The sequence below is a fragment of the Pseudomyrmex gracilis genome, unplaced genomic scaffold (assembly GCF_002006095.1).
Source record: "Pseudomyrmex gracilis isolate BER0280 unplaced genomic scaffold, ASM200609v1 scaffold_154, whole genome shotgun sequence".
Classification (NCBI taxonomy): Eukaryota; Metazoa; Arthropoda; class Insecta; order Hymenoptera; family Formicidae; genus Pseudomyrmex; species Pseudomyrmex gracilis.
Genome location: NW_018020738.1, coordinates 72565 through 89752, shown reverse-complemented (window position 1 = coordinate 89752; position 17188 = coordinate 72565). Strand labels below are relative to the sequence as shown.

At 38.9% G+C, this 17188-nt stretch overlaps 1 protein-coding gene across 1 annotated transcript in view; it reads left to right on the top strand.

Moving 5' to 3' along the window:
- Nucleotides 1–17188, top strand: part of LOC109857294 (laminin subunit alpha-1-like) — a 79310-nt gene that overhangs the window by 38292 nt on the left and 23830 nt on the right. The window contains exons 4-14 of the mRNA XM_020433466.1: nt 3049–3291; nt 7597–7827; nt 8776–9012; nt 9410–9571; nt 9765–10061; nt 10747–11007; nt 11090–11337; nt 11452–11686; nt 11906–12132; nt 12361–12548; nt 12962–13243. Coding sequence (XP_020289055.1) covers nt 3049–3291; nt 7597–7827; nt 8776–9012; nt 9410–9571; nt 9765–10061; nt 10747–11007; nt 11090–11337; nt 11452–11686; nt 11906–12132; nt 12361–12548; nt 12962–13243 — 2611 coding nt within the window. The remainder of the gene's footprint in view (nt 1–3048; nt 3292–7596; nt 7828–8775; nt 9013–9409; nt 9572–9764; nt 10062–10746; nt 11008–11089; nt 11338–11451; nt 11687–11905; nt 12133–12360; nt 12549–12961; nt 13244–17188) is intronic.

Below are 17188 nucleotides of genomic sequence, written 5' to 3'. Positions count from 1 at the left end.
AATTTTTTTTAAGTACAAAATTTTCTAAATACGAGAATACAATTTTTTGGGGGTGCAATTTTCAAGAAATTAACTTTGAGAAAGCGTGAGATATTTTTGTGAGATATATCGCGAAGATCGACAAACACATTTTTGTTTTTGTTACGCGCTCATGTTAACATTTACTCGGACGAAAAGAATTAAATCGGATTTTCTCGAAAGTGATCTACCTACGTTTGTTTTTTTCACCGTGAAATAAAATCCGATACTCAGTTCGATCGCTTTTGATCGGTTCGCAAGTCGCGTCGACCAAAAAATAAATAAATAAATAAAAGGACATCGATATCTTTTAAGACGTTATCGACTTTCTTCATCTACGCGCCGGCTATAATGCCATTTCTGTCATTCGATCCCGATGCTAGTCGCATCCTTACAAGGATGCCTCCTTCGTGGATGTGTTTTAAAGCCTCGGAAGCAGGGGGTCGGATCGTGGGAGCCGCTTGCCGTATATCTCTCTCTCTCTCTCTCTCTTATGCACTGTGTGTCACGTGGTCGGCGTGTTTCAGGAATTCTCCGGTTGTTCTTTCGCGGAGATCGCGGCAAAACATATAACCGTGTTTCTCGGATCGCGCCGGATACGAACGCGACTCCCGTGCCGACTACTTTTCATTTCCGCGGAAGAAGCGACGGGGGATCGCGCCTGAAATGGCGAGCTTAGACGCTGCGAGCGGTTTCATGACGGTTTTGCGAGGTGAAAGAACGTGGGAACACGGTGATTCGAGAAATTTAAACAATTTAAATTCACGATTTTTGCACAATTTAAATTCGATTAGTTCGGATATTGCGCTTAATTTATTGTCATTTGTTATAAACACACATGTGTGCGTAACACTCGAATTTTTATCTCATTTATCGTAAAATTTTATACGTCGCAATGTAGACGCCACTGACGTGTATGTGTCGGAAGGCCACGACAGAACGCGTCAAGTACGACCCTTGACGTGCCTTCTCGCGCAAGGTTATCCAATCCCGCTTAGTATTTACACGTGTTTACTCTGAACGCGGCGTGAAACTAAGTGGTCCGCCCTGAAACACTTTTAACACAATCTACGAGAAACATCGACTTGCTCTCACGCGATATTACGATCCTTCCGCCGCTTGTTACATCGATATTCGAGAAATGCCATTCAAAATAACTGGATTAAAGGAGCGAGAAATTAAAAACGCAGAGAATACTTTTCGAAGAATTTCTGTATTTTATCCGGTCGTCTCACGAAAATACAAAGAATTCTGATCCTTTGGGAAAATATAGAATTTGACAAATTCCGGATTGTGTGTGTGCGTGCGTGCGACGTATATTCGTCGCTCAAAACAGGTTTATCAAATCGTCGTTCTGTTATCTGACATTTATCAGATACTTTTCCGGTCTCACCGGAATGTTTATGACTTTTCACCGATTTGTTTATCTCTCGTCTCGTTACACAGAGAAGAAACAAATACATAAATTTTTTTCAAGATGCGAACCACGTGACATCTCTCAGATTTCCAGATCTAGCTTCTGGTTCCCATTTATTCTCCTTTGATAATAAGTCGACGACCTTTTTTCTTTCCAAGTCAAGACACGCACGTTTAAACATTGCACGCTTCGTTCTTCGTCGATAATTCTGTCGTGCGCTCTGACGATAAATAAATCCGAATGTTTTTCGCGTCGCAGAGAGGAAAGAGAGGCAACCTTGAGCTATTAAACGCGCGGTTTACTTACTTGCGACCTACCCCCCGTAACACGACCGAGGAGGCACGCGAGATGCCGACGGAGAGAGCGATCGGAACCCGGAGGAAGCATGTGCGCGCGCGGCCAACGTAAATATTTGGCTGGTAAAAGACGGGTAAACGTCGGGCGAGAGACCGCAGCCTCGTGCAACTGCTTTTCCCCTTTTTCCTTTGCTCTTGTCGTAGCGGTGGCGATGCGCAAATATTTCCCCTGCAGCTTCGCGCGTCTTGTTATATCGTGTGTGTACGCGCGCGTGTGTGTGTATACACGCCGCGAGTCGAAGAAACGGCCGATCGAGAAATGGGCGCATCCAACTCGATATGTCGCCTGTCACGCAACAGCAAGAAGGGCACTAATTCCGCAGACTGCAGATCACGCATCGATACGTTATCGCCGATTCCCCGAGGGGCAGTTCGATCGAATCTTCATATTTTTTTTTTTACGTCACGCACAATGCGCGCACGTACGTTTTGTCTACGCGGTAAAAGGGACGGGATAATTGAAGTCAGCTTCTCTCTCCGCACACGGGCTCGAATCGGCCGTTCCGGACGAAGCCCTTAGAAGGAAACGAAGCCGGTATCGCGGTCATGCGATCTGTCTTTATGGTCCGAAAGTGGGCGTTGTCGGTTCGGACTCACAATAGCCGCCATAACGACGACACAACGAGGACAACGACAACAACGACTGTAACAAAGATGCGGCACGATGAAGAATTCCTGTCTTGTTAAATCGCGACTGCGGCCGCGTGTGCGCGACCGTACCGTTTCCCGCCGATAGCTTGCGAAACTCGGCGTTTTTTCACGCCGAGTATTTTTCCTCTTGATAAATGATCAAAGAACAGTTTTTCCTATATTTTTATTGTATTCTTGGAAAAAAAGTGAAATAAAAAATGCAGTAATCTACTTTTATCTTTATAAAAATTTAATTATATATATATTTATAAAAATTTAATTATATTTATTTATATTTCTATGTAAGTTTTATGATTACATTATTTTGTCTTGTCGACGAATCGATTACATTACGATATACGAAAAGCGAGACGGGATATCAGGTTGCGCTGCGCGAGATCTGCGGTTGCTTGGAATTAATTATCCATCACACGATCCCGACAGGATTCTCTGACGAGCCGCGGGAGACCTGCAAATCCGGATCCCCGCCATTAACCTCGCGAGTTTTATCTTAACACACACGAGAAACGGGAGGGGAATATAGCGCAGATAATCGTAGGCGTGTAGAGATAATACGGGGGAGGGCATGTAATTCCTCTCTCTTGAAGTTACACCTTGCGGTTTCAGATCTATCAGGTGGAGTACGTGTTAGTGAAGGCCGCGAATTCGCCGCGACCCGCGGCCTGGATCCTGGAGAAGTCTCTGGACGGCAAGAACTTCAAGCCGTGGCAGTACTACGCGCCGAGCGATGAGGAATGCTGGACGAGATATTCCTTGTTGCCTGTCACGGGAAAACACGTCAACATCGAAGACGACGAGGCTATATGCACCAGCCAATACTCGAGGCAAACTCCTATGGAGAACGGCGTGGTAAGGACACTTTTCTTTGTTTAATTTTCAACCAAGTATTGGAGTCGATATGCTAGCCAAGGTGCCGGATGTACGCGCAATTATATTTTTTTCCTTAAAAGTGTGAAAATTAATACACAAGGAGATTTGAACTAAATTTAATTTGAAAATTCATACAAGACGCTTGACTTGTATCTGATATATGTGAAATATCCAATTTACACTTCTATGAGAGACATTTAACATTTTTCTTGCAAAAAAAAAACATCTTGGCCGAAGGAATCGAATCTGGATTTTTTGCACATTCCAGATAATTACTAAGTTCTTGTAATTTTTATCAAATTTTCAAAAATATTTCGTAAAAGAAACCACGAAACGTTTATACAAAAATAAATATCTCTCAGTTATAGAACGAATAAATAAAACAAATAACACATTTATTTATATATCAAGCAAGCGGCGCTCGCCGTGTCGTTTATCAAATGTAAAGTAAGCTCGCCACACGTTTGTAGCGTCTGCAGTGCGTAATTAATTGAAGATTTAAGCACAAAAAAACATCGAAAAGGAAGTATCCAAAATTATTAATATCCCAATCGCAACAATAACGCAGAATGAAATCGGATATTACGACCGTGTGTGTCCGGTGGGCAATCAGTGCCGGTGGTTAATTAGCGTCGGCAAGCGAGCGCTATTAAATTCCAAAGATGTGGACAAAGAAGTAAATCATCTGCGAATGGCGCGGTGTGGCTAAGAAGGGAATCCCGACGGGTTCCTGTAAAAGGAAAGCACGCGCGGCGCCTAATAAGGGACAATCGCTTGTATTATTTAGGATACCTCGCGATCTTTCGCTGATTGCCGAAACCGCGACTTTAATTGTTTGTTTGTTCTTCAGCGACGAATCGCCACATGTTTTTTTTTGGTTACATCGAACGATCGGATGTTAATTGTCGACTTGCCCGATGCAAACTTCTCTCGTGCGATTTTTGAACCTCGGTTTTTTCGTCTCTCGCACATTTCCGCGTTCTTTATTCGGAAATTTCTATTTCTGGGAACAAAAATTGCAGTTACATACATCGCACACACGTACCGCAAATCTCAATAACTGTTCATCAAAAAGATTACGTACGGGAAGGGTTGAACAAGAGGCGCTCTGATAACAGGTCGACTCAAAATTCTCGGTAGTTCGGCTGATAATTAAAGCTTGTAATTCGCGAGCATACGAGAGAACACGCAGAATCGGTTTCGTGCGAACAGAATCTCACGATAAAAGAGGAAGGGAGGAAATAAAAGAAAGAGTGAGAGACAGAGGTACGGAGAGGGAATCGATGATACAAAAACGGCGATCCCTACATTCCGGCCATGTACGGCGCTACATCTCGCCGTATAAGGAAGTATTGCTTTACGTACACCTTCCATAGGAGGGAAAAGCTTGGTTTAGTTTTACGCTTCTGCGCGCAAACCGGGCGGGAGGAACGAAAAAGATCGGGGAATTCGAAACGGCACTCGCCGTCGTTTCGTATAAAGAGAGGGATGTCTCTCGGCGCGAGGAAGAAAAAAGAGATGATGTCCCTTTCCGAGAGAGAGGAGGCAATCCTCGTCACGTGATGATCATCGTTTATTCCCCCGGTCGCGGAATGTTTCAGAGATTTGCACAGTGATTGGGATAATGAAGAGATACCAGAAGTTTACCGTCGAACGATGCGGACAATTTGTTATCCCTTAATAAGCTCGTTTTGTATTTAACTTTTTTTTTTAATAATTAATTTTATTCCTTTTAACCATTTTTTAAAATATTTAATTGCAAAAATTTTTTAAATAGTTTATGACAGAAGCCTTTTCTCCTTTCTCTCTCTCTCTCTCTCTCTTTGATAGCGGTGACTATAACATATGGCGTTTAATACGATTGCATACGCTAATTAAAGGTAATAACATTTTTCACGGACGTATGCGATTGCATACGCGCGCGCGCGCACCTTTCCAAGAAAATCTTTACGACATAAACGCAACGGCTCGGTTAATGAAACGATGAAGGAAGTAGTGACTTACAAATTTCTTTACCACAAAGAAACGCATTACTCTCCGACGCAACGCCGATAACGATGTAAATGCTACATTATCGTCACGCATGAGGTAACATTACGACGCGTGTAAGAAAGTTATCGTCGCGAAAATAGTGCCGCACGTTCCGCGCGCATTAATATGCCTCACATACACGTAACATAATGGCACAATGATAATAACGCAACATTGCGTTACTAACGTAACAAAAAATTAAAAGAATAAAAAAAAAACACAACTACTTGGAGAGTGCCATTATGTTCATTATATTACCGGTGTGTGCAAATAACATATTTGTCGTAAACTCGATGCGCGAGCAAGGATTAATTAAACGCGAATAAAAATCGTCCGCGCAAAAGGTTCGCGTTTTCCGCGAGCGTGTACGAGAGTCCTTTAGAAAATTACCAACTATAATATAACGACCTATCTCTAATAATGTCCCGCGTACAAATGTCAGGCTACCAGTCAGGCGAACCTACACGCTGACAATATTCGATCAGTCTGGAAATGAGTCTTTTCCCTTCACTTATTTATACAATAATTTGATATTCAAATGTCAAACATGTGTGATTTATATATACACATATTGTCAGATTTAATTCTCTCTTTAATGTCACTATTATTTTTGTCGTAAATATTAACAACACAAAATTACCGCACTGTTTGATTTCTTCGCAACAAAATCTTTCTATTATTCAGATCAAACGATTAAAATATTGTCTAAAAATTCTTCTTTAAGAAAATTCCGTCGACGGAATTACGCGAATATTAAAGCGGCGTTCGTTACGCGTCAGATACATAACGCAATAAGAAGCGGTGTTTACGATCGATACTTTTTTTTTTTGTGGCCACTAAGCGTGTCATTATCAATGATCCTTGCGAAAATCCTCACGATCGCCACTCGGGCGTCGTTAATCGTCGGTTTTACGCAGATCGCTCGTGTGTGCAATTACGCGATTGGATGATTATCCGGGCGCGGATTTTACAAAATTGCCGGTCTGTGCTCGCTTCCGGTAGATCCCGTTTCTTCGCCCTCTTTCTTACTTTTTTTTTCTTTTTTTTTATTTCTTTCTTTTATACGAAATAATAGCACGAAAGCGTCTTGAGATCATTGAAAATTCTCAGTTCGTCTGCAGAAACATTTATGTGTTCTAATGTGGTGAAGATCCCAAGGAGAACAGCAAAGTCAAAATAATGTCGTCATTTTTTGAAATTCTTTTTCTCTCAAAATCTCGAATTTTTCTCAAAATCTCGAATTTTTCTCAAAAGTCATTTTTTAAGTCATTTGAGAGATCAAGATTTTTATTAAAATCAAAAACTGACGTAAATCTGGTCAATATGACGTCAAACTGACATTATTTTGACTTTTGTGTTCTTCTTGAGATATTAACTTGTCATTTTTTTGTTCTATTTCGGCAATTGATCAATCAGAGAGTGGTTATTGTGTTTTTCAAAAGTGATTCCAATTGAGATTTTTTGTCGTGTTTTTGGATGCGTTATAATAAATAAATAATAATTTTGGAAATAAAACAAAATTATTTTAATCGAAATTGATTCCAAAATTTTCGCGATAGTTACTCAGTGTTGATAAAGCAGCAAACCTGAAATACTTACAGAGTACTGGACGAACTTCAAAAGGATTCACCTTCGAAAAGATCAGGTGTATTTATATATTCCGTCTTTTATTTATCACTACTACATATTTATTATTATATATTTATAGAAAATTACCGCCAGAACTCAGTCATTGCGCGACTGTTTATGTGTGTTTTTTTATGATTTTGCGTTAAAAATCATAAAATAACGCGGCATAATCTAACAATTTCTCTTATTGAAAATTTGCAAAAACTTTCGTAAAGTGTAATAAAAATGTTTCTACTCAATCGTAATATTTCGTGAATATTTTGCGTAACTTTTCCTATTTCAAAGCGTCGAATGTTGTCGAAATGTGAATACGTATCGTATCTGGTATCGTTTTTGCGTGTTTGCGCGCTCGAAATAGAGGATAAAGGATAAAGCGTATGTTGTGTGTTATTCGAACAGTCGAGAATCGAAGAACGAACGTTCAGTTTGGCTTGTGCTCGCGACGTGTGAACATCGTTGTCCGATAGTGAGAAGATATTCACAGCGAAGAATAAATTGTAATTATCGAAAAATTGTTTCGCAAATTTGTGTTTTCCGAAATCTAATTATTTATCCACACAATCGAGTACATGTCGGGCGAATAAAATTTGTAACAAAAAATTGTTTTAATTATTTGTTATGTAGATTCACACGTATTTTGTACACGGTCGACGCGGAGCGTTGAATCACAGCGAGAATCTGCAGGAATTCACACAAGCGAGATACGTGCAACTTCGTCTTCAGGGTCTTCACCGTGGCGGCGATATCTTCGTCAACAAGAGGTCGGCCTTTTATTCAATTAAAGAGATTACCATTGGAGGACGTTGTGTGTGCTCTGGACATGCGACCCGATGTCGATACAGCGTTCATCATGGGGTAAGTACGAACATTTTTTGTATTTGTTTTTATAGATTTGCAGAATTAGAAAACAAATGTGATGTATATCTCAATTCTTTAAGAGAGTCAAAGTAACAAACAAATTCGTTTATTGTCTATGTTAAATGTTTTGTGTTCGTTTTTGTTCGTTCGATATATTGGTTGATTTACATACAAATTCCTTCAACAAGGACGACCGTGTTTGTTTTCAAAATCTTGGAATTTATGTATATACATATTTCTGTCCTTTATCGCGTCGTTCGGCTGTTTCCGCCATGTTTCGGCTATCTTCGCTTACGCTATATTTATTTTCGCGCCGTTTCGCAACTGTTGCGACGTTGGATTGTTTTGCAAATACGTTTCCTTTGTTTTTTGGTCAAATCTCGTAAAAACGGTCTCGGGAGTGTCGATGCGAAGTCGGACGAGTGTGACTTTACACAAATGTGATAAGGTGTTAAATTTCATAAATATCTTCGTTTAATATATCGACAATGGATCGGTTGTGTGATTTGCAATGTTCTATCATAAACGTTACGCTGTTCCGTGAAATGGACATTGATCTTTGCGTAGTATTCCGCACGCGGAATTTTTACGACGCTTCGACGCGATATGAGTTTCTTGTTTATTGACCACTTGGTGAATCGAAACAGGAATTCACAGACATAGTAAAATGCGAAACATATATACTCGCGATGATAAGAAACTACGGGATGTTAATGACTTCTCGGCTGTTCGCAACTATGAATGGACGAGATATATATACGGGCAGTGATAAATAAAACTAACACAAAGACCAACTTGATATCGCATCTAACCCTCAAAGTGTAACTGTTTTTATTTGTGTGTTAAATTCGCGATATTACGTTCGCTATGTGACTTAATAAATGCGCGAAATTTAATAGCATTTTGCACGGAATCTGATAAGAGCATTTTGTTGTTATCTTTCAGCATCAGGAATGTGAATGCCAGCGCCACACGTGCGGCGAAAGATGTGAAAAATGTTGCCCCATGTACAATCAGATCCCGTGGAAACCCGGCACAGCTGGCAAGGGCTTTCACTGTGAGAAATGCAACTGCAATGGGCATTCAACGTCCTGCATTTACGACCAGGAAGTGGCCGACAGAAAAATGTCCATGGATATTCGTGGGAAGTACCGCGGCGGTGGTGTGTGTGTCAATTGCACGGTGAGTTAATGAAAAATAATAAGAAAGTTTAAACTGTTTATAAACTGTGTATATGTTTGGATATAATAAAATCGCATCTGTTTGTGAAATATGAAAAGATTTTGCATTTGTGCAAAATAATTGTGTGTATGAAGCATTCGGAATAATATATTTGCAGTTGTTATGCTGTTTGTTTTATTTGTGAGGATTTTATTGTTGATTTTTAAACTGTATATTTTATTTGTAATTATATGATCGAAATTGGAATGGACTTAGAAACAAATTTAAACTTGTCGATATATTTGTTCAAAAAAAAGAGAGAGAGAGAAAAAAGAGAAAATAAAATTCTCAAGAATTTTAAGAATATATTTCAAATTAATATCTGACTGATAACAATTTATTGAAAACATTTGTGTAGGAACACACAACCGGTATTAATTGCGAAAAATGCAAGGCCGGTTACTACAGACCGAATGGCGTTGCGCCTAATGCTCCTGAACCATGTCTTCCCTGTGACTGCAACATGCATGGTAGCACAGGCTACTGCACTCCCGATGATTCCTACACGCGCAAAGGAAAAGTAAGAGTTTTTTGCATAAAAATAAACTATCTTTTCAAATGCCAATTTTTTGAAACACATTTATTGTTCATTTATCGTTGACTATCTTTCGCTAATTAAATCTACAATAACTGATATATCACTTGCAAATTGTTCTAATGATTCTTCTGTTAAAATTTGTTTGTAATACGAATATGTTTGATAATTATTTTAGGTAGCAGGTGCTTGCGAGTGTAAACTCGGATATTCGGGATATAAGTGTGACCGGTGTGCTGCCGGTTATCGTCAGTTTCCCGATTGTATACCGTGCCCCTGCGATTTCCGCGGGACTTTGCCAAATCACGATTGCGAAGGCAACTGCTTGTGCAAGACGAACGTCGAGGGAGATTTGTGCGATCGATGTAAACCGGAATATTTTGCTCTCACGAGAGACAATCTAGACGGATGCTTGCCCTGCTATTGTTTCGACGCAACAGATCGCTGCACCACTGCGAGATTATCGTATAGCACAGTAAGTGCCTTTTGTTTTTTTACAATAAGAAAGTGAAAAGAAGATGTGTTGTGTCACATTTACATTTGCTTTATATTTTGTTATTTAAAAACAAAGATAAATTACAGTGAGCACATTAAATGATAATCGTGAGAATAAATTGAGATTATTTCATGATCATTATGACAAGTCACTTATTGAGATATTTCGTTTAATAACAGAGTCGTATAATTCTCTATAATTTCACATACATATTAAAAGAGAGATTTATCTTTTATTTATGAAAAGGAAAACTCTCGTTTGTCAAATGTCGGGAACCGGCAAGCAGGTGTAAAATCCGCGCAACGATTAGAACGTTGACGTTTTCCCGCGGGCATGTTGGAGCGTTTATCTTAGGCGACGTTCTCGTCGCGCGATAAATTGGATAAAAGGACAATTATAGTTTATCGGTACCGCCGATAAATTGCAGACGCCGCAATTACGCTGACGGTAATAGCATTCAGTATGAGGAGCGAACACGCGAACTATGCTAGCAAGTTTAAACATGATAATAATTTTTTTATTTAAAGTTGCTCACAATGTAAATTGCAGTTTTAATTAAAATTAAAAAAAAAAATTGGAAGTTTGTGACTATATACAAGTGTGCAAAATCTTATGTTGTGTGGGACAATGGGAGTCAAATCGTGTGGTTCTTCACTTATTTCAGATCTTTACGACAGAGAACTGGTTGGTGACCGACATGAATGCGTCTCGTGAAATTGTTCCCACATTGGACGCGGACAACGGATGGTTAACCGTGGCGGCGGTCGACGTCGAATACGACAGTCCTTTCTGGCTGGCACCGCAGATCTATACGGGAAACCGCCTATCCTCGTACGGTAGTAATCTCACATACTCCGTTAGATGGGCCGTCATGCGAGGCGACAGTAGTGGTAAACCGACCACGGAGGCCAACGTGATCCTAGTTGTAAATATCTTATTGTATACATATTAGTGTAGCTGAGAAAAAAAAATATACACGCAATATTATGTATAATCTTCTTGCAAAGGGCAACAATGGAATGCGCATAGCGTACGGCGAGGAGCAGTACAATGGTGAGGAAGCTGAAATCGTGGTTTCTTTACGAGAACACGGTTGGTATCATTTACCGGACGAAGGTTTAAACATCCCGGAAAGATTGAGGAAAGCCGAGTTTCGCGGCGCTTCTGTTACGAGGATTCAGATGATGCGTATTCTCGCCGATCTCAAACATCTGATGATAAGAGCGCAGTATCATTCGGAACAAATTGAAGGAAGGTACATAATTCACTAATTTTCATTGCATTTAGATAGTATAAACTGAAATTAATTGTTGTATTTTGAATAAAAATTTCTAATAATAATTGTATTTTTGTTTTTTTTTGTTTTTAGTCTCTTATCTCCCACATTAGTGATAGGCGAATTATCATCAGATGGTGAAACCGAGAATCTAGTCGAGATGTGCGAGTGTCCTGAAGGGTATGCAGGAATGTCCTGCGAGAAATGTAGTTGGGGATATACGAAAGTGATCGTAAACGGTTCCGATCATCGAAATCGTCACATGTGCGTGAAATGCGATTGCAACGGCCACGCTGGTTCTTGCGATCTTGCATTGGATGAATGTGGGGTAAGTTTCTTATGTATAAAATTTTGCTTCAATATATAAAACATACTATTTAATCTTCAGCCGATACAACAGTCTAGTGATTTATAAATCCCGATCTCGCTATTATATTGCGCGAACTACTTTATCGATATAGTTATCGTCAACTCAATCATATAGTAAAATTGATTTTTAAAAATCCTTTTAATTTATGTGCGTAACTTGTATGCGTGTAATTTTCAGACATGTGAACATCACACGGTGGGCCCGAAATGCGATCGTTGCACCACGGGATATTACGGTATCGCAACAAGAGGCACCAGTGAAGACTGTAAAAGATGCGCTTGCCCTCTTACCATCGAATCCAACAATTTTAGTCCTAGCTGTCAACTGGATGATCCTACTGATATTAACAGTAGTTACATTTGCACACAATGTCCCGAAGGATACACTGGGGATCATTGCGAAAGGTGAGTTTGTTTTATTTTACATTATTATATATTTATATATCATTTTTTATTTTTTATTTTTTAAGTACACAAAGTTTTAAAATATCGGAACTTTTTTTCCTCAACTTTAGTTGCAACGAATGAACAAATATCTAGAATTGAGATCTGTATGATTTTACGCGACATCTCAGTTTTAGAAAAACGTTATTTATCTAATTAAAAAGTTTTAATTTCAATCTTCGTCAAAAGTTGTGATGTAGGATTCTACGGCAATCCGTTGACACCCGGCGGCACTTGTCAGCGATGTCCTTGCAATGGCGGTGCCTGTGATCAAGAAACGGGTCGCTGCTTGGAATGCCGCGGCAACACCGAAGGCTGGAAATGTGAAAGATGTAAAGAGGCGCATTTCGGAAATCCTTTGGAACAGAATTGCACGCGTTAGTATAACTGCTTTACATGCATATAACTTACAATATTGCTATATCAAAAATAATATTAAGACAATCTGAGATTCTTAATTTAATGTTGTCAAAATATTTCCTTGTCTTGGTTATTGGAATTATAAGAAAATGAAATAAAAACAAAATTTAGATGTCAGAATTTTAACAAACACAATATAACTTTTGCTTCTTCTATTATTAATGAATTTAGTTATTCCACTATCAATATATTTCTGACTTTCATTAAAAGCGGCGAGAACTAATATGATAAATATATTTGAAAAATTTTTTTTTTTTATTATATAGATTATATTATTCTATTTGTGACGATTCTTATTATTCAACTTTCGAAGCGTTTTGGAATATTTGTACATCTTTATTTTTCTAGTTTGTGTTTTTCTTTGTTCCAGCTTGCAATTGCTTTTCTCTTGGCTCCACTTCGCTTCAATGCGACCAGACAACAGGTCAGTGTCCCTGCGCACCTTTGTTCACCGGTCGTGACTGCTCTTCCTGCATCGAGGGCTACGGGAATGTGATCGTGGGTTGTCGAGAATGCGACTGCGACGTGGGTGCCATCGACAAGAACTGCGATCCCGTAAGCGGTTCGTGCAGGTGCGCTCCGGGTGTCGTCGGTTTCCGGTGCGATCACTGCGATACGGGCCACTATGGACTATCGGCAAACGGCTGCGAAGGTAGGTGTTGCATGTAGACGTTTCTTTTGAATTATATTTCGATATTCTTTTAACGCGATACCACAAAGTGAACCTTTTTGCTTCCTCTGCTTGCAATAAGCCTTGAACCTCAGGGGAAAATGTTATGCATAGAAACTGTTCATGTGTGAATAACGTAGGCGGACGGCGCGAATTGTAAATTTCAAATCGTATCAGCGCTGTCCGCATCGATAATCTCGAAACTCGAGAAGTATCGATTGTACAAACAATTCTGCGATATTTGCAGAATCATCTCGACTGCATTGTTAAACAAGAGAAAAAAAGTCTCAGATGTCATTGCGCACTGACCCGGAATAAATTACTTCGTCTCGAAAAAGAGAAATAGTTCATACGCTTGATCGCTAATAATACCATTAAAATATTTTCTTTTATATCAAAAGTAACTTTATTAACACAATCATTTGTAACATTAATTGTTTTATAGTTGATATATACGGTATCAAGTTTTTTTGACGAAGATTGGAAGTAAAACTTTTTAATTAGATAAATAATGTTTTTCTAAAACTGAGTAGAGGATGTCGCGTAAAATCATACAGATCTCAATTCTAGATATTTGTACATTCGTTGCAAAGACTAAAGTTGAGAAAAATAAGTTCCAATATTTTAAAACTTTGCCTCTTGCAAAGACCTTTCAAAGCGAGAAATGCATCATATTGTCGTGACATTCGTTGACTTCCTCGATTTTTAAAAATCGAAAAAGTATATATATTCGATTTCGGAAATGCGAAAACATATATGTTGAGCAAGATTTATATGTTATGTAATTTTATATAGTTTTTTTTTTTTTTTTTTTTTGCATTATTTACGTCAAATGATCTCGCTCGCGGTTCTCTAGTTTTCCATACGGATAAATAGATCTTTTCGAGAGCGAGATACTCGCAGTCCGCCCACGTGTGCTGTGCGCGCTATCGCGATCGCGGATCTGAATAAATAGATGTACGTGGAGCGCAATGAATAAAGAGTAAAGTTGATGTGCCTCTTTTACTTTTACTCTTTATTTATTGCAAGTTTTTTCACAACAATATTTTAACCAACTGGTTATTAGTTATAGTGTGTTAAACACACTATTTATTATTGGTTAATACACTAATTTTACACTTGTTCTTCTTTCTTCTCCTTTTTCCTTTTTTCTCCTCCACGATTAGGTTCTTAACTTTATATATACTCACCTGATCATGCAACGAACAAGTCTGCACATCTCGTTCAGTGCGCGTGGGCCGCGCCTCTAACGGGTTGAACGTGTGCTCTTTTCCTGTGTATTTCTTGGTGATTTTAATTATTACACAAACGCGGTAGAAAATGTTTAACTTTTTGTCTTGCAATAACGTGATGGTTAATTAATTTCGAAGTTATTCGAAATTGTTTTGTGCCTACCAGGAGATATTTATTTTCCAAAGAGAACGTCGGCAGCGGGCCCAAAACATTCATTTGTAACCTTTTAAAGAGAGTACTTACGTTATAATGGTGTTTTGTTTAGGAATTGACCTAATTTGAAATCGAGTTTTCTGCAGATCATTGTTCCTCTCGGCAGAGGATAACTTCAATTTTGAAGGGGGCACATGATGCGCCTTCAGGAAATCATTTTAGCGTGAATAAGACTCTAGACGAGATTCGTAAGCGTTTCTTCTGGGTTACATGTAAGAAAGATATAGAAAATTGATGCAACTCGTGTAAGGTTTGCGTTGCAAAGGAGGATCGCTCGAATAAAAGGAAGTCACCTGTAAAGGGCTCAAAGGAAGTGCCTTTATTGGGAGCACGATGTGTCAAAGTCGAAATTCTTATTTTCTTGTTCTATGGGATTTATTCTAATTTTCCAAGTCTTCTCCTTTTTTTTCATTCTTCCATTAGATCTAAGTGTCTTTTCCTTTCGTATTTTAGCTCGCATTTAATGTAACGCGTTACGAAAGAATTTGCGGTGGTCTTCTTTTGAACGTCGAATGCAATACATGTCGCTCAGCTTTTTGACAAGTTTGAATGGACCTTCCCAACTATTTTGCAATTTGTCGGCTCTCACTTTGCACCTACGCGAATTGTAAATCACATTTTTACAATAGGCGTAACAATGTCTTTACAAAATTCCAAAAATCAACATCTTGTCCCCTTATACCAGCCACATTCCAAAACAGAATTTCTTTTTTTTTTTTTTTTTTATAAAAAGATAATTATATAATATATTGTCTAGCGTGGGAGGAAATGGAGAATACGAATGTAGAGATAGAGGATATGCTGATGGAAAGAGAGAGGGACATACAAAGACAAATTATAGATAGTAAGATAAGAGAGGCGAAGTACAATAAAAGATACAAAGAATTAAATAAGAACTTAAGGAAGCCGGAATACTTACAGAAAAAGAAGCTGGTGATGACAATAGAAGGTGACCAGATAAGAGCACTAGTAGGAGTAAGGTGTGGAAATATGGAGGAGAACAACCTTTTTCTTTTCCGTCTTACTCGTCTCCTTTTCTTCTATCGGAAACTCTAATTGTCTTTGCTTCTCTTCTTTCTCTTTCCTAAGTTTTGTCAATTTTCCTACCTTTCCTGCCTCCGCACCTTTTGCTGCCATAACCTCTTGTCTCCCGCCTTCCTTTCTTTTCTGTTTTCTCTTCCCTATTCTCTTTGTCTAACAAAATCGCTATTATATCGCACGTTCTCACAACCATGTATGTGCTCACGCACGCCACCTAACCAAGTCCCATGGAGGAGAACAACAAATATTGGCTGGAAGAAGGACAAAAAGGTTGTGTATTCTGTGAAAATGGACGGGATGAATTCAATCATTACGTAGGAGAATGTGAGACTGCTAAAGGATAGTTTAATAATCTAGGTAAGAATACGAAGGAAAAGTCGGAGAGAATATTTAATGATAAACTAGAGAAAGAGAAAGGAGAAATCTTAGTAAGAGTCTGGAAAGAAAAAGAAAAAAGGAAGAAGGAAAGAAGCAAATTAGTACAAACTCTTTCTAGTCAACAAGAAGAAGAAGAAAGTTAGAGGTTAATCACGATTGGGGGAAGAGATAGAGATTATAGGAGATAGAGAATAGGTTTAAGTGTCAAGTTGTAAGATATGCGTGGACATTAGAAGGGCAATGTTATGTGCAATTTAGAACGTAAGTTAATTAAGATAATGTACAAAGTAAAAGTTAGGGTAAGAAAACGATATGTGTAGGTTTGGAGAATGGGAGACGTTAAGGTATGGATGGATGGGTGAAATTAGAAAGCTTGTAAAGCCTCCCCTTCTTGGCCGGGAAGGCTGATGTAAATAAATAAATAATAAATATAATATATTGTCTATATATATATATATATATATACACATAGAAGTCTACATACAAATTATTAGTTTTAAACAAAGTGCGGGTTTTACTATAAAAAAAGAACGGATAAAGACGTAAAATTAATAAGTTTAATAAGTGGAAAGATTTTCACATTTGTATGACAGGAACGGTGCACTTATCACGATGTACGGACAGAATAAGCATGAGACAGCCATTATAGCCATACGGACAGGATCTAATAAGTATTTTAAGTAAGACTGAAGGATCAAAATCTTGATATCTGCAACCATATGTTTGTATTGTTACGTTCGCGGCGCTCAATCCGGCTCCGTAACCGAGCCGCGCGATTCACGTAACCGTTCGCGGAAATGAGAGGGTACGCGGCTTTTCAACAAACACACTTTATTACAATAAAATCCAAAGAAAGAACAGCTCGTTGTACAAATCGCCGAAACACGTCGTGACAGATCCGCGGTCGCGATTCTTCTATCCTCTTCTCTTCTTTTTTAACAAACCGTCGTCGCCCGGTAACCGACAGTCGCGCCGTTCACGCGGCTCCCGCGACACATACGCGGTGACCCCCGCGTAACACTGCCCCCCTCCTCTTCAGATCGTCGTCCCGACGATCAAAGG